The following is a 21,902-nucleotide window of genomic DNA, read 5'->3' as shown; positions in this document are numbered from 1 at the left end:
CAACATGGTGGAGGATATGTAGGGGGACTAGTCAATATGGTGGAGGGTATAAAGGGGGGACTAGTCAACATGGTGGAGGGTTTGGATGGGAGAGTAGTTAATATGGTGGAGGGTATAAAGGGGGAGTAGTTATGAAAATGATGAAGGTGGTGGAGATAATGTAGATATGGAATTTTCACAACCAAAGAATATTGTGAGAAAAGGTTCAGGCTAGCGGTTAGCCCTTGTCATAGATGAATCTGTAGCCAATTCATCTAGTAAGGAGAATTTTCACTTTCATGATGATGATGAAGAAGATTCTTCAGGAAGCGATGAAATTGAATGGCATTTAGAGAGGCATTAAGAAATTTCCAGCATATTTCCAATAGTTGGGGAACAACATCATGTTCTAAGGGCTCCATGGTTTTGCACAGAGAAATATATTCCCCAAACAATAGATAACCTTAATAGTATGTATGCTGATGAAGACCTCGATCAATGGGAACTGAGTGAAGGAATTTGTTACCGTGACAAAGCCACCCTCTTATTGGCAGTGAGGCGTGCACATATTTCTACTGATCGTACATATATAACTACAAAGATTAACAAAGGACAACTCATTATACAGTGTCGGGCGGAGGGCTGTAACTGGAGGATGAGAGCTACTTTCATGCATGATTCTGGGTACTGGAGGATAAATGTGAATAGAGAGGAACACAAATGCATGGTTTATCAGCCGTTGCAAGATCACAAGAATTTATCCGCAAGGATGATTTTGTGGATTGTGAAACCACTTGTAAGAAATTTCACATATATAACTATTCAACTTCGCTACATATTTGGTTCGGAAATATTTTGACATTTATTGTGATATGTGAAACAGGTTATAGATACACCAGAAATCCCCTTTAAAACCATTATCCCGCTAATCAACAATGAGCACAACCATATAGTGGGGTACAACAAAGCATGGAGAGGCAGGCAAATAGCCATTAAGGAAGTCTATGGCAGTTGGGCTACAACATACCAAGTTTTGCCCATGTTTTTGGCAGCCATCATTAAGACAAATCCTGGAACCATTGTTGAGATCGATGTTGTGCCTCATGCTAAGGAACGGGGCATGTCCGTATGCAAACGAATCTTTTGGTGTTTGAAGGCAATGATGGATGGGTGGCAACATGCGCGTTCTGTGATTTCAATAGACGGAACTTTTTTGAAGGGAAGATATAGGGGCAAGCTGCTTATTGCTATGGGTGTAGATTCCAACAACCTCTATTTTCCTCTTTGTTATGGCTTGGTTGTTGAGGAGACGTACGAGAACTGGTCTTGGTTTTTGCAATGTATTCGGAGACATGTTTGCCACCAAAAGGCCGGCGTGTGCATCATCTCCGATCGTGTAGCCAGTATTATCTATGCACTACGAGACCCTCAAAATGGATTTACTGAACCATTAGAATTCCATAGGTAATGTCTACTCCATGTCAGAAGAAACTTTTGCCAGCATCACCCTGGTGGTGAACTAAAAACATTGATGTGGAAAGGTGGAACAACCACACAAGTCTCTAAACATGACGCATACATGGCAAGGATAGGTGAAATTCCCCCCGGCCCTGGACTATCTTTCCAGAATACCCATGGAGAGGTGGATACTTTCCCACGACACTAGTGTTTGCTATGGTCAAACAACCACAAACATGCTTGAGGGTTTCAACGGTAACATAAGAAGGGTTAATTTCCTTCCGGTAACAGCGATGATGGACTACCTCTTCTACAAAGCGGTCACAATTATTGACACACATCAAAATATAGTGGATGATGGTCTACAACAGGGTCAACAGTTATGTGTGCGTTCAACCTCTATGTTAGCAAAAATTCAAAGGAAGGCAACAGGATATACGGTTATTACTTTTCACCATGCACGTGGGATCTTGAAAATAGTTACACATCAGTACACAACTGCTAAGGGAATGGTAAAGGGAGGTAAAACCCAGGTGTCAACCTGAATGACCATACGTGTACGTGTGGAAAATGAGCGATCCATCATATGATGCGCTCTCACGCAATGGCTGGTTGTATAAGACATGGATCGAGTTGGGATCATTTCATTAAAAATTGCCATAAGAACCAGATAATGGAGAACTTGTACCATCCAATGATTTATCCGTTGCAACCAACTGAATTCTGGAACTACGAATTACCCCTCCCTTGGCAGGGCTATGGAAAGTTAGTGTCGGATGAGTCATTGAAAAAACTTAAGAAAAAACGTGGAGATAAGGGCCAATCGGTGCGGATCTGAACGGAGATTGATGGTCCACGGTCAGGAAAGAAATGTAGTGTATGCAACCAAGAAGGTCACACCAAGCGTAGCAAGAAATGCCCAGGGCGCATTTCTTAACAACGTGAACTTAACATTATCGCATTTTGTTGTCTTACTTCTCACTAATTATCTTTCACATTACATGTTGTAGTACAATTGTCATTTGTATTATCTAAGTATTCTATCATGCAATTATAATATGATTACTTAAAAATGTAGAACTACTATTAGTTGTATCCCATCCCATAAACATCACATGATTACTTAAAAATCATGATTATGAGGCCTCGTCATGAAAAAATATATTCTCCCGTGATACCCTTTTCCAAGCTACTAAAACCATATAAAAAACAAATTTAAAATTAAAATAAAAAATACATACTACACATAGGTTTACATCACTACTCAAGAGAAAAAGAATTAAACCATAATAATTTTTTGGGAATTAAATATGAGCGTTCAAAAACATGCCCTCGCGTAATCTTTATACTCCACTCGCAAGGCACCCATTTTGAAGTTAAGAAAGTCATATATATACAACTTTTTTATTTAAATAAAAATTAGATACTAAAAATAAGTTTATAAATCTATCTAACAAAAAAAAATTAGACCAAAATAATTTTTCTTTAATTTAATATAAGAGTTCAAAACATGACCTTCACCATGATTTTTTAGCTTCTACAAAACTACACAAGCCACGGGGAGGAAAAGAAAAAATAATTATACCCCAGAACGCCACTACTTTTGGGTAACAATGGCAGAACCCCAGAAATAGTGGCGTTCTGTGCCATTTTTGCAAATTTCTCAACATCTATCCCATAAAAATGAATTTATCATTCAACTGTGTCAAAAAAGCAACGGAACCCCTATAGGGTCAAGTTCTTAGTTCTCCACTTCTCCTTGAAATTCTACATAGTACTTTTTTGAAATCTACAAAATTCACTATATTTTATATAATGTTACTATTTATCAACTCTGTATTTAAACCACACTAGTCCCAGAGAGGGCTAGCATCACACTTGACACATGAACTCCTACTTAAATTCGAGCATTCACTTGGAATCAAAACTAGGATCTTAGGTTGATAAATCCCTGAAGTCTAATAAGGCACTCTAATTTAATTAAATTAATACTTTGCTCAGCATACAATTCACTCAAAACTTGATATGTATACAAAAAAACATGCATACAGATAGTACCAGGCAGAGGCTTTCCCTTAGAGGTGGCCAGTAGTGCGTCTGGGCGGTCCGGGCCGGGTTTATTACGGGTTTTGGCACTCGACATCTCAACACTGAACCGGCCCGTTGGACAAGCGAACCGGGCTCGGGCCGTGTTTGAACCGTTAAACAAGAACTCATAACCGGTTCACGAATATGATCGAGTTGCGGGCTGTGCGGGCTCAGTAGTGCAGTCCGTGCATACACGAGCGGTCTATGCGGGTTGACCGCGAGTCGGAAACTTGTAATATTCTGTCTTCTCTTTATAATCTATTATATCTTAATGAGCACTAGTGAAGAGACTCAAAAATTTGTACTAAGGATGAAATTTTTGTAAATATTTTGACCCATATTTTTGAAATTTGACCAGTAGGTCGACCCATATTCTTAAACATACTAATTCCTATACAAATTTACAAAGATCCATGGACTATCCACATCTTAAATGGAATTTAAAATTATTAAAACATTAATTATCAATATTAAAAAGAACAAATAGATTTGCTATTATACCAAATCAATTATAGATCCACAATTCATGCTTACAGTAATTCAAATTCAAAAATTATTACTACTTTATTAAATAATCATTATCTTCTTCTTCTTTCTTTTTTACAGGATATATCCATGAATCTGAACAATTGTATACATCATTATCTCCTATCGAAACATTCAATCAAGTTTTAATAAAGCCTATTTTTTTTATTTTGCAGTAATGATTATCGCTGGACTAATTGCATAATATTGAAGCTATGAATGGGAGGAAAGACAACCTAATCTTCTCATTGCATCACCCGATTTTGAATTTCAAATAACACACAAACATGAAAATCACTAAAATCATGTCCTTATCCCCAACTAATTATTTTTCCAATTTTTATTTTTCTTAACCGTAACACTTTGCTCTATGACACACATAGTTTCTGTTTTATTTTTTGACATATTTTAAATCAACTAAAAGTTTATTATATGTGTTCTTGATTCTAATTTGGTTCCTTTGATTCAACAGGTTACAAGCATCCGACCATCATAGTCTCTTGATTTTGATTAAAGGTATATATATACATATATATATATATATATATTCGATTGATCCATCTTTTCCCTCTGTTTTTTGTATGGGATGGAAAAAATCCATATTAAATTTACTCTTTTAATATTGTTCAATGTTGCTACTGTTACTATATGATTATTTCAAGTTAGTTGCGCTCTAACTATTTGTTTTATGTTCTAATAGACTTTGTTGTTTATTTTTGATATCATATTTTTCTAATAGTTTAATGCTTTTACATAAATTTGGTCAAGTTAGTCATTTGCGCTCTAACTGTTTGTTCTATATTCTAATAGAGTTTGATTTTAACTTTTATTCTCATGTTGTTAAGGTCGAGGTTGAAAATAAATAATAAAATACAATGGTTCATTTACATGCCTCTATGTTAGTTCATTTAAGTGAATATTGACAAAGGTTTTGATGTAGCCTATAGTAAGAGATGATTATTGTTTATTTTGTTTTTTTTAATATCTTATTTTTCCTTGATACATATCAGTATGAAGATTTCACAGCCCCAAATTTTTGAAAGTTCATTTTTATCTCCTTATAATCTATACAGGCTTGATGTAATCAAAGTCTTGTATGTTAATTTTCGGTGCTAATTATAAAAAAAAATCATGTGTTTTAACTCAGTTTTCCTCAGGCATACTTTATGGTTATATCTGCTACACTATTTGAGGACTTTGAAGTAGAGTTAATTAGAAAGTCAATATTGTATATTAACAAATGATTGCAATTATGTCTCTTACATTTTCATAATTTATAGTGCTCTAATTATATATATTTTTATAGATTATTATCAACAGTTTATGTGTATGGGTATGTTTCTGACTGACTGAATATATTCTGATCTCATTGGATTGGCAAGATCTAAAATCCAGCTAATTATGTGTGTGAACAATATACTATTTTCACTAGACCTAATTGAATTGGAAGATATGATTTTCAGTTGATTAATCAGGCTTAACTTAAATTGTGCTTCCCTTTGTAGTTTTAGGATGAATAAAGGAAGTCATTCTTAATTTCGTTTAGAAGCTTTGAACTTGTGCTTTCTTTAGTTGCTCAAAACAGTTTTAGGCAGTAGAAATCATGAAAAAAAAATACTTGAGCCAATTTTTTTGGCTTTGATTGGATAAGTGATAACTATTAAGAAAGGATTTTTAACATAGTTGTCTAAATGATTGTAGTTCCGCAATATTTGAGCATTCCATTTGAAAAAAACTGTAGCTATTTATCAGGTTGTTCTGCTATGGCTAAAGATTCAAAATTTCCCGGTACCTGATACCATTGTTTTTGCAGTAATAACTTCAAGTAGGATTTCATTTTATTCACAGCTATTTACTTCATCTATAGGGTATATATGGATAGTATAGTTATTCACTATCTATCGAATCAAAAGATTGGTTCTAGAAGAATGATTGCTAGAATAAAAGAATTTCAATAAATATATGACTATTGGTATTCGATGTGCTATCAGAGTATTTATAAACAGTTCTCATATTTTGAATATGTAAACAATAAGCTATTCCGAATTTAAAATAGGGGAGAAAACTTGCCTGGTATACTCGATGACGTCACACTATAACTCTAGCTTATATCTGCTGGCTACTACTCCGTCAAACACTTGACTGCACTCCTTGCTATACGATTCTATAAACAAAAGGACTAACTTAATTGACAAAACCAAACTCAATCGATGTAACTATACGTCTTGACGTATACCCGATCGTTTATAACTAATCATGACATTTTAAAACTGTAAACAAATAGCATGCATATCACATAGCACGTAATCATGGTATTCATATAACACATAATCATATATTTCATGCAACACATAATCAGATAGTCAACAGATAGGTCTTAGTACGTTTAGAACTGAAATCAGATTAATAACAGTATTTATTGATCAGATACCGACTCTGAATGATACAAAATTCAAATGACATTACATCACAAAAGAAATTAGGTTTCAAAAGTACTTTCATTGAAAGCGTAATGTTTTTCTGAGTCTATACACGTTCGTTTCGTATTAAACGGACGAACGGTTCATTTATTATGAATAAAATAAGAATAAATGAGAATAAATCAATTAATAATAATATTAATTGATTTTTAAATACCAAAATATAATTTTTAAAAGCTTAAAAACAATTCTTAGGATTTATTTAAATTAATTATAAATAATTGCATTTTATTTAACTATTTATATATAAAATTAATTGATTAAATGAATTAACCAATTAATTAAATCTATAAGTAATTAATTAAAACAAATTATAAATAATTAAAAACAAATATGGATTTTTGAAAATAATAAAAGAAACAATTTTTGGAATTTAAAACAACTAAGAAAATTATTTTTTGGATTATAAATAATAAGTAAATGATTTTTAAAATTAAAATAACTGATTTTTGAAATTAAGAAAAGAATTTTGAATTACTTTAAAACAGAAAATTATACCAATACGGTTTGGTTTTTAGGATACACAGAAAAGGGATTCAACAGCGGCTTGGGGGCGGGGGAGTTCGCCGGGAAACGGGGAGGGTGACCTGCGTTTCGCCGGTTTCTGGAAAATTCCAGATTCCGGTGAAACATTCAGCAACCTCCCGAAGGTCCGGGGACCCCAAAACACGACCAAAACTCTCGGGTTTTGGTGCTAATTAGTCCCAAAACACCCCAACAACGCCTGTAAACCCATAAACACCGCAAACAGTAACAACTCGACGATTTCCGTCGAGTTCTTGACAAAATCCGGCGGGTAAATTCGGCGAAACCCTAAAGCATCCAATCATTAACCAAATTTGATGAAATATATACGGAATTAAATCTTATTCCTATTACCATCTTTCCACAATATCACAATCATCAAACGAATCAAAAATCAGTCCAAAAATCGAATTAAAATAACCAAAAACGAAGCAAAAGTAAAAACCTTATTCGACTAAATCCGAACTCAAGGAAATCAACCAAACATACGAATTGGTTCCATAAGTCATTCTAAAGCTATTTATACCCTCAAAAACAATCAACAATCACTAAAAATCAAAATTCGATTTCAAGCCTCAAGAACACAAAATTGATTTTGCAATTTACTTAACCTCATATCGTGATTCTGGTATCAATAGAATAGGCTTGAAACAAGGATTGTTTTGGTATGTAGAGCATCAACAACCGATTCTTAGAACTCCCAAAATCATTGATTCTTTGTTCTTGAAGAAATTTTACCCCCAAAAATATTCTTGATTTTTGTTTTTAATAAAAATAAAAATGAAATAAAATAATTAATGAGGCTATTTATACTTTTTGAAAAATAAATACCCCAAAATAAATTAAGGGTTTTTTTATCCCCATAAATAAAATAATTAAGCCCCAAAATAATAATTACGGGGAATAATTTTAAAAGCGATAAAATATAAAATTTGTATCAAAATTTTCCAAAAATTGTGAATAATGCAAAAATACAAAACTAAAGGGTATTTGAAATACAGATAATTCTAAAAAAATAAAAACACGAATTTTGTGGGCTTTGACGTCCCGGTGGGGTCCCGGTCTGTTTGTTTTTGAAACAGAGAGACGATTCCTAAATTACCAGAAAACCCCAAAAACACATAACATACGTTCAAACGAACATAAAACGAGATAAAATGAATACCTCGATAATGATGCTAATAAACACGCATCCCGATTACAGCTCGATTCATATTATTATATTTTGAACCCATATTAATGACTCGAAAAGTTTTTTTTTTCACACGGGAATACAAATAACATTTAAAACACGTAATATCATGGCAATGGACATTTTAACTTATGCAAACACTTAATATTTATTTATTTAATATAAACTATTCATATAATTTTCCCGGATATTACATCCTTCCCCCTTAACAGGATTCTGTCCTCGGAATCAACCTAGGATACCTTGATCGCATTTCACTTTCCAACTCCCAAGTCGACTCTTTAATCTTGGGATTCCTTCACGAAACTTGCACTAAAGACACAGATTTATACCTAAGCACTCTTTCTTTCTTATCTAAAATCTGCACCGGTCGCTCTGACAAAAGATAAATCTGGTTGAATCTTGATTGGCTCGTTTTCTATCACATGATTGGAATCAGGAAAATAACGCTTCAACATCGACACATGGAACACATTGTGAATATGTTGCATGTGAGGTGGTAAGGCTAACTCATAAGCAACCTTTTCCACACGCTTCAAAATCTCAAAAGGGCCAACATAACATGGACTCAGCTTTCCTTTCTTTCCAAATCTTGATAAACCTTTCCAAGGTGAAATCTTCAATAAAACTGCTTCACCAACTTCATATTCTATATCTTTTCTGGCAGGATCAACATACTTGCATTGACGATCTTGAGCTGCCACTAATCTTTTCCGAATGAATTCTATCTTCTCCCTCATCTGTTGGATCAATTCTAGACCCGTGATCTTTCTCTCACCAACTTCTTCCAACATATTGGAGATCTGCATCTTCTTCCGTACAAGGTTTCGTATGGCGGCTTCCAATACTAGCATAATAACCGTTGTTGTAGGAGAATTTAACCAATGGTAAGTGTTAGTCCCAACTTCCTTCAAAATCTAGGGCACATACCCTTAGCATGTATTCTATAGTCTGAATTGTCCTTTCACTTTGACCATCTGTCTGCGGATGATACGCGGTACTCATATTCAGCTTCGTCCCGAGGCATTCTTGCAAACTTCTCCAAAATCTTGAATTAAATCGAGGATCTCTATCTGAAACTATGGATACTAAAACTCCATGTCGAACCATAATTTCCTTCAGGTATAGCTGAACCAATTTATCCAATGAGTATCTCTTGTTGATTGGAAGAAAATGCGCTAACTTTGTCAATATGTCAATAATAACCCAAATAGTGTCATTATTTGCCTTGGTCCTTGGTAATCCAACTACGAAATCCATCGCAATATGTTCCCACTTCCATTCTGAAATATCCAATGGCTGGAACAGTCCATTGGGCCTTTGATGTTCCGCTTTGACTCGCTGGCAAGTGTAACACTTACTCACCCATTCAGCAATTTCTTTCTTCATACTTAGCCACCAAAAGTTTTCTCTTAAGTCTCTGTACATCTTCGTAATCCCGGAATGAATTGAATATCTGGAGTTGTGAGCGTCTCGAAGAATTTCATCTTTCAGCTCGGCTACATTCGGTATCCATATCCTGGAAGAAAATCTTAAGATTCTTTTATCATCCTTTTGGCTCCCTATCTCTTCTCCTATTAACTTGTCTCATTCATGGCTCATTACTTCTTGAGGACATCTTCTTATCTTTTCCAATAGTTCTGGTTGAAAAGACATTGCACATAATACATCCATAGACATGCTTGAAATACTGACCTCTATTTCAAGCTTCTCAAATTCCTTGATCAATTCCTCAGATAAAGTGATCATGTTTAACCTTTCTTTTCTGCTGAGAGCGTCTGCCACCACATTGTTATTTCTTCATAAGTTCATTTATTATTTTTAGGAGTTTGTAAAATTTAGAAATCAATATTTTATTGATTATTTATCTTTAAATAATTTTCTGGTTGTATTTAAGTGTAAAATCAGTATTTAATTCCAGAATTCTTTAAAAATTTCGAAATTCGTATTTTATTTAGTTTGGAATATTCCGAGGATTTTAAAATTATTTTGATAATTTTTGGGATTAAATTGACATGTGCATCGTTTCGTTTAATTGTCAAATGCGGGTCCGATTTGTGTTTTAAAAAAATGATTTAAAAATTCTAGAAATTTTATATTTTATTAAATCTTAATTATTTTGAGATTTTTAAAATTTGCTCATAAATTTCGGGTTATTTTACCCGTAAGTTATTCATTAAGAAATTGTAATTTGCTGTCTCAGATTCGGAATACTGAAATCAATAAAAAAAATAGACAACCCCTTCATTCTATTCCTCCCTCCTCACTAATCTCACGGTTGTCTCTCATCTTTTTCCTCTCTCTCTCTCTCTCTCTCCCCTTCGATCCATCTCAAATCTCTCGTAATCTTTCTATCTCTTCCTTTTTTTTCTTTTCTTCTCCATGTTCTTTCTTCGGCTTCCGGTAAGTTTTGTCACCTTGTTTCTGTTCCGGCATGGTTTTGTGCGCAGCCGTGTGGGTGTTGCGCGTATAGCGCGTGTGTGCGTGTGTTTTGTATGAGTTTGTCTGTGTGTGTTGCGTATATGTGTGTGTCTTTGTGTGTGTGTTGCGTTGCCATAGCTGTTGCTGTTGTTCCTTTTATTTTCCGGTCGCCGCTGGATTCCTTTCCGACGAGGTGGCCTGAGATGGGTCACGATGTTGCTCTGTGTTTTAATTCTGCTATACTTCAGTCGTTTGTTGCTGGGATGACCGAATTGGGGCTCCTGATTCCTATCGATTACTCGGTTATTGTTTTTAATAATTAGTATATTTATGAAAAATTCGTATGAATTTTAGTGATTAATCGAATAATATTTTAATTGTTCCGGAATTTAATTGGTGAAGATTCGCTTGGGAAACCCGATTTATACGGGTACCCGCGAATTTTGCCGCCGTCGGCGATGAGTCTTGGTGAGCCGACAGTGGACTATGATGAATATTTCTGAGTCCTATGAATAAAAATAAAATTATAAAACACGAATAATAATTAATAACTATATTTAGTTGGTGTTTGGGAATTTGTGGATTGTTGTCGTTGTGGTTTAATCGGTGGTTGGGAATTGTGATTGGATTGTCGTGGTAGTTATTGTGAATTGGTTTGACGTCGAGTTGTTCGACGGGTTAGTCCGATAAATAAAGGAGGTGTTGCCCGATTTCTGGGAAATCAAATTACGGAAATACGGGGGCGTATCCAGTAATTATAGTAACATCGAGCAATTATATATAAATATTTCATGTGAACCTGATTGTATGTTGAGGTGAAACATTTTACCAAAAAAAACAATAACCCCAATTTCATAAAATGACGAGTATACATATTTTCTGAAAACGAACACCGACCGACTTTCCAGAACATGAACCCTAATTGATACGTGTATTATAATAATGTGTATGTTACGAGTCAGGTTTTATTAACGTACGGGTAGATTGTTAGCGAGGATATGTCAAGCATAATTATCGAATGTCTAAGTTAGGATGTTTTGACTTTATAGGTTCTAGTCGGAAGGCCTAAGAGTTGGCGTTGGTCTAAAAATAGCCTAGTGGACAGTCGATGAGCTCAGCAAGGTTCCAATCGAAGGACCTGAGTGTTGAAGTCGAATCCAGGGTGATCTAGTGGTTAGACGATAAAGCCTGAGCGTCCGAGTCGGCTCAAGGTCAATCGATAATATTTGTAAAGCTTTGCAAGGCAAGTACCCCTGAAAAAATATTTTACAGTTCAGTAATATATAAATAATTATTGATTTAAATTTACGTACTGGAACATAATGATTTAAGTCACGTATCCCATAGGTTCCAAATTTTTTTGTTAACTTATGTTTTGGGGGAAAAGTAACTTCTGAAAATACCTATCTCTAAACTTTGAATAAAATGATAATGTTTTGGAAAGTGTGCTGTGATAAAATGGTTTTGAAAAGAGATATGTAAGTGATTTGGAAAACTAGATAAAGATGATCAGATAATTGGATGAGTGTGCGCAGGGGGCCCGTAATGGCCTGGAAGATAGCATAAGAGGCGAAGTGGTTGCGCACCCTATTATAACCACCAGCCTAGCATGACAGGGACCTAGCTAGTCTCTGAGTTCCGGAACAAGTTTTCATAGGATGGCCAAGATAGAGTTATCCTATGGAGATAGCCTGATCAGCTATCTCACCAGGGATCATCCAATACTTTTATATCTCAGCAAGTGGTTTTATGGGTCCTGTGATGGGACAGGTTTTATGGGTCTTGTGATGGGACAAATTTTATGGGTCCTGTGATGGGACAGGTTTTATGGGTCCTGTGATGGGCATATTTTATGGGTCCTGTGATGGGACGGAAGATTTAAAAATGAAAGTTGCATGTAAAATTGAACTCTGGTATTTACACAACACAATTAATGAAATATTTTATAGAGCATGCTACCTATTGATAATCCAGTTTTCATTAGTTTTCATCGGTTTTCACATGTTTACTTGTTTTATAAACGAGTTATGATTTCTGTTCCTACAACTATTTTTTTCATAAATTGTTTTTGATTATTATTCATATAGTGGTACTGCTGAGCAATTGATTGCTCACCCTTGCAAAATATTTTATATATGTATTGTAGATACCTAGGAGATTCTCCCGTGATAGTCGGGCAGAGTTCCAGTTCCTTCCGTGTCAGGCTCCTCTGAGGTAGTTGTGTCAGACCAGAAGTGGTCTATTGAGTTGCTGTGTTAAGATAGTATTGTCAAGATGGTTGTAATGAATTAGTTTTGTGGTAAATTGTAACCTAAGTCATACTTAAACCTGGAAAAGATCTTGGTAAAGGGGTCATGTTTATGTTGTAACATTGAAGTGGATTATATTATGTTTGTTATTGTTGTTGTTCTTGACGTCAACTCCTGACCCTGGGGTTGAGGTCGTCACAGTTAGGAACTTCTTCTCTTGCTTACTCCCTCAAAATATCACCTTTTTCTTATTATCCAAGTCTGAAGTCTCACTTTCCTATTCTTACAATCAATCTGAGCATTATTCTATGACAACCAATCCATTCTAAGATAACATCAAATTCTCCCAACTTAAAAGGTATCAAGTTGGCATACAAATGATGTCCCGTTATCTCAATATTACACCTCGGACACATTCGATCGACGGGAACTTGGTTCTTGTTAGCTAATTCTATCATTAACGCTTGTTCTAACAATTCAACTTCACAATGCAGTTTATCAACAAAATCTTGAGAAATAAAGGATCTTGTAGCTCCAGAATTAATTAAAACTTTAGCATCTATGAAGTTGACTGGAAGCACACCTGTAACCACATCAGAACTCTGAACAACATCATGTATAGTCATATTGAATGTTCTAGCTTTTGGCTGATCCTTTGCTGGTGGTCCTTCAATCCTTGCCACACCCTGATATGATGGTCGTGCAATCCTTGGAACATTTACACCTTATGCTTGCTCTTTGCAGTTGTTAGTATAATGCCCTGTCTTCCCGCATCGGAAACATATAACTTTTGACATCTGATAAGGCACTCATATGCATGATGTCCCTTCATATTACACTTGTAGCACACAGAATTAGCTTTGCAAACCCCAAAGTGCTTCCTGCCACAAAACTTGCAATCTGGAATTGGTGGACGATTGTACCTCTGCTGATTTGAATTCTAAAAACGGTTACCTTGTCCCCTATTTCTTGATGGTGGTCTTCCGAATCTCACATTCTTGTTACCTTGAAACTCTGGCCTTTTGTTGAAACGGCCCTAGAAATTACCCTGTTGCTGACCTCCTCCCGAGGTTTCTATTTTCCTTTTCTTCCCATCTTTTTCTCTCTGAGACATGTCACTTCTACTTTCGATTACCATCACTTTCTGAACTATTGCCACATATGAAGTCAACTCAAACATGGCCACTCTATTCTGAATCCAAAAATTTAATCCTTGTTCAAATCTTCTTGCCTTCTTTTCATCTGTATCAACCTGATCTGGCACAAACCTCGCCAATTCAGTAAATTTAACCTTATACTCAGTGACTGTAAGATCACCATGTGTCAGGTTCAAAACTTGATCTCTGTTTGATTCTTCATGTATCTCGGGAAATACTTCTTTAGGTACAGCTCTGTAAACCTCTCCCAAGTTACAAACTCGCCTCCTTCCAATGCTCGTGTGGATTCCCACCAATAATTCACCTCACCCTTCAGAAAGTAGCTGGAAAATTTGGTCTTCTGCTCAGCTCCTGCTCCGACTAAGTCAAAAGCTTTCTCAATCTCTTTAAGCCATGCATTGGCCTCCACGGGGTCATCACTTCCCTTGAACTCTGGTGGTTTCACATCTTGAAACTACTTAAAAGTTACCACAAGTGGTGCTGCTGCTTGTTGATGCTGCTGTTGTTGCTGCTGTATAAGATGTAACACCTGTTGCTGCATCAGTCCCAATATCTGGATAATCGCTGGATCTGTACGACTCTCGGTACGATCCTCACCTGAATTATTCCTCCTCCTTGGTGCCATTATTCTGGTAAGAAAATAAGCAACATATATAATAATTTGTCAAGCATTGTGTCAAATATGTAGCAATCTTTTAGCATATCAAAAGAAGTATCTCTTCTTAAAATATCATAAACTTGCTACCATATTAACACATGCGACATGATTACCACATAACCCTGCTTATAATCCCACAAAATAATAACATAAAGAAAATTTAACAAAAAATTATCTAAACCTTCCAACCCTTGCTCAAAATCTTAAATAAACCAACAAATGGTGGATAGGGTTGTAATAAAACCTCCCAACCTCTTTTATCATTTTTTGCTACCTCAGAACCCAACAAAATAGCAAAGCAATGGCACAAAAGCCTAATATTGAACACAAAATAAGAAACCTGAACAACTTAGCTATACACCAGCCCAATAACCTAAACTTAACTCTATAAGAGCTAAACTACACGCGCTTATCTTATGTGATCTTCAAATGACTCACTTACGACAATCCTAAGCCTGTTTCAGTGACCATAACATGTAGCTCTGATACCAACCTGTGATGCCCTCCAAACCCGGGGTCTAGATTTGGGGGTCACTAACCGATAAACCATAATATAATAAACACAACGGAATAAAATAATAAATATGATTCCTTGCATGCAACTGGATCGATCACATGTTATAGTATGAAATAGACACTAAAACAAACCAAATGTGATTACAACCAATAAGTCTAATTAGTTTTACAAACTATTCAATTTTCTTATTACAAACCTCTAGACTATTCAAGCGTCCCAAATTGTCTACCTGGAAAACATACCAAACTATTTACAAGCACTCGACTCCTGGTCAAATCTAGAACTCAATCCTGCTCTGACTTAGCTGAAAGATCAGAATAATAAACAAGTATGAGCGAAGAAATGCTCAGCAAGTGGTATGTAGTTTATAATTGAACAACAATGTAAATATTTGAGTAAAACCAGAAGCTGATATAAACTTTAAAGTTTAAGCGACATTTTAACAAAACACAATTATGCACTATGTTGTTCCTGATGATCAGTCATGAAACAGCACCGGTATTCCGCAGCCATACGGTAAATATAGGTATCGATATCCCGCAGCCATACCTATTGGATATCCATAAAAAGGCATATACTCGCCTTGCGAGATATTAAACTTTTGTATACTAGCTCATGCTAGAATGGTGCCTCGGCCTCTTATGCTAACCAATAACCAGTTCACAAAACAATTTTAATTTAAAGGAGTCGAATCAATGACATCCTTATCCACTTAACTCCCCATGTCCCATAGTTCAGAGTTATCTCAACAACTGATGGAGAAATAACTAGAACAATTAGTTATTCACTAATCTCAACTCAAAGTTTCACTGTATAGAGTATATCTGGATAATATAGTTATTCACTATCTATCGAATCAAAAGATTGGTTCTAGCAGAATGATTGCTAGAATAAAAGAATTTCAATAAACATAGGACTATTGGTATTCGATGCGCTATCAGAGTATTTATAAACAATTCTCATATTTCGAATATGTAAATAATAAGCTATTCTGAATTTAGAATAAGGGAGAATATTTTCCTGGTATACTCAATGACTTCACACTATAACTCTGGTTTATAGCTGCTGGCTACTACTGCGTCTAACACTTGACTGCACTCCTTGCTATACGATTCTATAAACAAAAGGACTATCTTAATTGATAGAACCAAACTCAATTGACGTAACTATATGTCTTGTCGTCTACCCGATCATTTATAACTAATCATGGCATTTTAAAACTGTAAACATATAGCATGCATATCACATAACACGTAATCATGGTATTCATATAACATGTAATCATATATTTCATGCAACACATAATCAGATAGTCAACAGATAGGTCTTAGTACGTTAAGAACTGAATTCAGATTAATAACAGTGTTTATTGATCAGATACCGACTTTGAAGGATACACAATTCAAATGACATTGCATTACAAAAGTAATTAGGTTTCAAAAGTACTTTTACTGAAAGCGTAATGTTTTTTCTGAGTCTCTACGCGTTCGTTTCGTATTAAACGGATGAACGGTTCATTTATTATGAATAAAATAAGAATAAATGAGAATAAATGAGAATAAATCAATTAATAATAATATTAATTGATTTTTAAATACCAAAATATAATTTTTAAAAGCTTAAAAACAATTCTTAGGATTTATTTGAATTAATTATAAATAATTGTATTTTATTTAACTATTTATAAATAAAATTAATTGATTAAATGAATTAACTAATTAATTAAATCTTTAAATAATTAATGAAAACAAATTATAAATAATTAAAAACAGATATGGATTTTTGAAAATAAAAAAAGAAATAATTTTTGGAATTTAAAACAACTAAGAAAATAATTTTTTGGATTATAAATAACAAGTAAATGATTTAAAAAATTAAAATAACTGACTTTTGAAATTAAGAAAAGAATTTTGGATTACTTTAAAACAGAAAATTATACCAACACGGTTTGGTTTTTAGGATACACAAAAAAGGTATTCAACAGCGGCTTGGGGCGAGGGAGTTCGCCGGGAAACGGGGAGGGTGACCGGCGTTTCGCCGGTCTGGAAAATTCCAGATTCCGGTCAAACGTCCGGCAACCTTCCGGACGTCCGGTGACCCCAAAACACGACCAAAACTCTCGGGTTTTGGTGCTAATTAGTCCCAAAACACCCCACCAATGTCCGTAAACCCAGAAACACCGCAAACAGTAACAACTCGACGATTTCCATCGAATTCATGACAAAATCTGGCGAAACCCGAAAGCATCCAATAGTTAACCAAATTCGATGAAATATATACGGAATTAAAGCTTATTCCTATTACCATCTTTCCACAATATCACAATCATCAAACGTTTCAAAAATGAGTCCAAAAATCGAATTAAAATAACCAAAAATGAAGCAAATCTAAAAACCTTATTCGACTAAATCCAAACTCAAGGAAATCAACTAAACATACAAATCGATTCTATAAATCATTAAAAAGATATTCATACCCTAAAAAATAATCAACAATCATTAAAAATCAAAATTCGATTTCAAGCGTCAAGAACACAAAATTGATTTTGCAATTTACTTAACCTCAGATCGTGATTCGGGTATCAGTAGAACGGGCTTGAAACAACGATTATTTTGGTGTGTTGAGCATCAACAACCGATTCCTAGAACTCCCAAAATCATTGATTCTTTGTTCTTGAATAAATTTTACCCCCAAAAATGTTCTTGATTTTTATTTTTTAATAAAAATAAAAATGAAATAAAATTATTAATGAGGCTATTTATACTTTTTGAAAAATAAATACCCCAAAATAAATTAAGGGTGTTTTTATCCCCATAATTAAAATAATTAAGCCCCAAAATAATATTTACGGGGAATAATTTTAAAAGCGATAAAATATAAAATTTGTATCAAAATTTCCCAAAAACTGCGAGTAATGCAAAAATACAAAACTAAAGGGTATTTGAAATACAGATAATTCTATAAAAATAAAAATATGAATTTTGTGGGCTTTGACGTCTCGGTGGGGTCCTGGTCCGTTTGTTTTTGAAACACAGAGACGATTCCTAAATTACCAGAAAACCCCGAAAACACATAATATACGTTCAAACGCACATAAAACGAGATAAAACGAATACCTCAATAAAGATGCTAATAAACACGCGTCCCGATTATAGCTCGATTCATATAATTGCATTTTGAACCCATATTAATGACTCGAAAAGTTTTTTTTCTGGTTCACATGGGAATACAAATAGCATTTAAAACACGTAATATCATGGCAATGGACATTTTAACTTATACAAATACATAATATTTATTTATTTAACATAAAATATTCACATTATTTTTCTGAATATTACAATAAATTTATTTGACAGGAAATCTTGAATCAATGAAGATATATAGACGAAACTGATACAACAATTTCATTGGCACTCACCTTCTGAGCACTCTATTAACGGCCAAAGGTGTTGTTAATTATTTTATTTCTTTTCAGTGGTTCTCTATTTTTGTGACACCAAACTAATTTAATGATCTATCATGTATAAAGGGATTATATATAATTCAGATATTATAAGGAGGTGCATATATATGGTTCATAAGGACTAGAGTGACAAGGTAGCTGTGGTTGGATCCATGGTTCAAGATTGGAAAACCACATGCCTTCCTGTCTAAGGTTAATAGTGATTTCCTTTCAACATCAAGAGAGTTTAGAAACTGGATGTGTGGGAATTAGAGCTAGCGGGCAGAATCTACGAATATGTTGGCTTAATAACTGTTCATCCCTGCACTCAAGTTGTAAATACTTAATCAAAGAGGTACTGATTTACAAACTTAACTTAAACATTGTTATGGCATTAAACTAAATTAGATAGAATAAAGGAGCAGGCGATAATCATTCAAGCCCAAATATGGAGATGATGGCTAGCAATAGTGTTGAGACAAATGGAGCGTCTCAGAATGTAGCCGACAACAATTTGATCAAATTATTTTGCCTAAGTAGAATCATTCTATAACATGGATCATATATTACAGAGGAATATATAAATATGAAAAGTGAGAAAGGGAGGGAGGGGTCAAAAGTTGGAATGCCAGTAAGATTTATGTACTAGCTCCTCCTCAGGGTTTTGTCATTAACATGTTCCTTTTGGCTTTGTATTTTTGAAGCAGCAATCTGGTCTATCTATTTAGATAATCTGGTCTACCTATTTAGATTTGGGGTATTTTACTAATACAACTGTAAAATCTTTTAAGTGTTCTATTCGCATTTCATCGGATTTCTTTTATGGCCTGTCTTATAACTTCTCTTGAATGGAATGAATTCTAAATTACCAGAAAAAAGTCAGAGTCTTTGTAACTCCTTAGTTTTGATGATCACAACACTGCAAGCCATCATGTTGTTATTTGAGAATGTTTGCAGGATATAACAACTTAATGTCAGTGCTGTTTAAGTATCATGACAGCAAGCTATCATTAGACAGTGATCTATTTCAGCAAGCTATGATCAACAGTGTCAGAATAACAGCAAGCCAAGATGCACAGTCCAAATTCAACAAGGAAGTCGAATTTCATGGAGATTTTATAGGATCTTCATATATATCAGTTGTAAGGACTTCTCTTATATAATATACGTGCATGATATATAGAGAGCTCAATTATAAAATGTTTTTACTTATTCTAATTGATTTCCTATAGAATAGGAGTTTGTTTTTCTTTCAAACTCTATCTTCTATCTACTGGTTAAAACATTTTATACTCTACAAAATAGAAGAGATATTTTCTGAACATTGTTCTTCCTTCTTTCTCTTCTATCTAACGTACACATGAACGTTGGAAACCATCTCAACGATCTTAAACGGTAGAATTGGATTCTAGCCATTGTAATTTGTTGAGAATGTTTCAAACGTTAATGTGTGGTTATATATGTGGTTTTCTTGCAGTTTTATGACTGACGACTTGGCAAGCAAGAACACATAAAACTCCTGATCTTTATTGATTTCAAAATACTCTCGAGCTCCTAATTATATACATGTATTGTATTGAAGAGAGTCTATAGTTTGAGTTGTAAGCTTTTTAATTGTTTTGTATTGTTCAAATTGTATTGATTAGTTGCTGGATAAGTTGGCTAAGGGAAACAAGGGTTTAGTGGTACTTGCTAGAGGAGTTTGTACTACGGGGTAGCATAGTACTTAGAGAGCAGGTTCTTAAACAGGGTTTCAGCAAGCCATTATCAGCAGCTGGGATAAAGGGAGATATATTGTTGTATCTTGTAGTTGTAACCTTCATTGATCAATAATATATTCTCTTACCAAGTTGGTAAGGGACCAGGACGTAGACCATAGGGGCTTAGGGGTCGAACCTGGCTAAAATTCTTGTGTGTTCTATTTACTTTTCTGCACATTATTTTCTGCATTGCATTTAGTCATCTCAGCTTTCTATCATTGTCAGATTATAGTTCAGTTGGTAAAATCTCAGTAAGCTATTATCGGGTAAAATTTAAAAGTAATCCTAGTTAGCCATAATCACCTATTCACCCCCCTCTAGGTGTAATTTCAGTTGGTATCAGAGCATTGGTATACTAATCTTTCTGTAACAGGAATAGTATTCGATCGAAATGGCTGACAAATATCCCGAAGGAACCTCGGATTACCGAGCACCTCTATTGCTTGGTACAGAAAACTATAACTGGTGAAAAGGTCGCATGGAAGTGTATCTATCCAGGAGCCACTAGCTTTGAGAGTTGTTCAGAAGGGTCCATTTGAGTTCAAGGACAAAGAAGGCAAAGTGAAAGACGTTGATGATCTCACAGAGGCTGAACTAATCAAAAACAGCTTCAATGGAAAGGCTAGGAATTCTTTCATGAATGGGTTATGTCCTAGTGAATGTGATAAAGTCTCTTCATGCAAAATCAGCTAAAGAGATATGGGATACTCTGGAATTGTATCACGAAGGTTCCAAGAGCTTAAGGAAGGTGAAATTGAGCAAACTAATGAATGAGTATGGAAATTTCAAGCTTCAAGATGGAGAAACTATTCGAGAAAGTCAAGCAAGATTCCAGATAAATCTGAATGCCTTAAAGCAGCTTGGCAAACATATCCCACAAGAGGAAATCAACATGAAGATACTTAGTGTTATGCCATTTATCTATGAACCAAAGGTAACAGCTCTAGAATCCTCCCCAACTATAGATACTATGGATCAATTGGTTATTTTTGCAGAATTGGAATAATTTGAAAGAAAAATCAAGGAAAGCCAATCAAGTTCTATGCAAGCTCCAGTTGCTCAAATGAAGCAATTAGCTCTTCACACTAATAACAGCTTACTAGAATCTGAAGATGAGTCAGATGAATAATTAGCTTTAATATCCAGGAAAATCAGAAAGATGATCGAGAAGAAGAACAGACTGAAAAGAGATAAAGGCAGATTTTCCAACAACAAGAAGCCCAACAAAGATTCTAAAGATCAGACATGCTTTGAATGTGGAAAGCCAGGCCATTATAAGCGGGACTGCTACAAATTGAAGTCAAAACAACAAACTGTCTTCAAGGATAAGAAGAAAGCTAAAGCTCTAATGACGTGGAGTGATGATGACTCAGTTTCCAGTGATGACTCAAGTGGAGACATGGTCAATCTTGCCCTAGTTGGACTTGATGATGATTCTGTTCGAGGAA

General features: G+C 34.7%; 1 protein-coding gene across 1 annotated transcript; it reads left to right on the top strand.

Moving 5' to 3' along the window:
- The first annotated feature begins 451 nt into the window (after positions 1 to 451).
- LOC141701466 (uncharacterized) lies at positions 452 to 1,447 on the top strand. The gene is made up of 2 exons (XM_074505112.1): positions 452 to 775; positions 863 to 1,447. Exons 1-2 carry the CDS (start codon positions 452 to 454, stop codon positions 1,445 to 1,447), a joined length of 909 nt encoding a protein of 302 aa, XP_074361213.1.
- Positions 1,448 to 21,902: the final 20,455 nt, after the last annotated feature.

This window comes from Apium graveolens, chromosome 2, assembly GCF_009905375.1.
Source record: "Apium graveolens cultivar Ventura chromosome 2, ASM990537v1, whole genome shotgun sequence".
NCBI lineage: Eukaryota > Viridiplantae > Streptophyta > Magnoliopsida > Apiales > Apiaceae > Apium > Apium graveolens.
This window is presented reverse-complemented; position numbering and strand designations above follow the sequence as displayed.

What these genes read in the sequence shown, in the direction of transcription:
- LOC141701466 (XM_074505112.1), top strand. Translation starts at nt 452, where the DNA reads ATGTATGCTGATGAAGACCTCGATCAATGGGAACTGAGTGAAGGAATT. An exon ending in TGTGGATTGTGAAACCACTT is followed by an intron (nt 776 to 862) that starts GTAAGAAATTTC and finishes TATGTGAAACAG; the next exon opens with GTTATAGATACACCAGAAAT.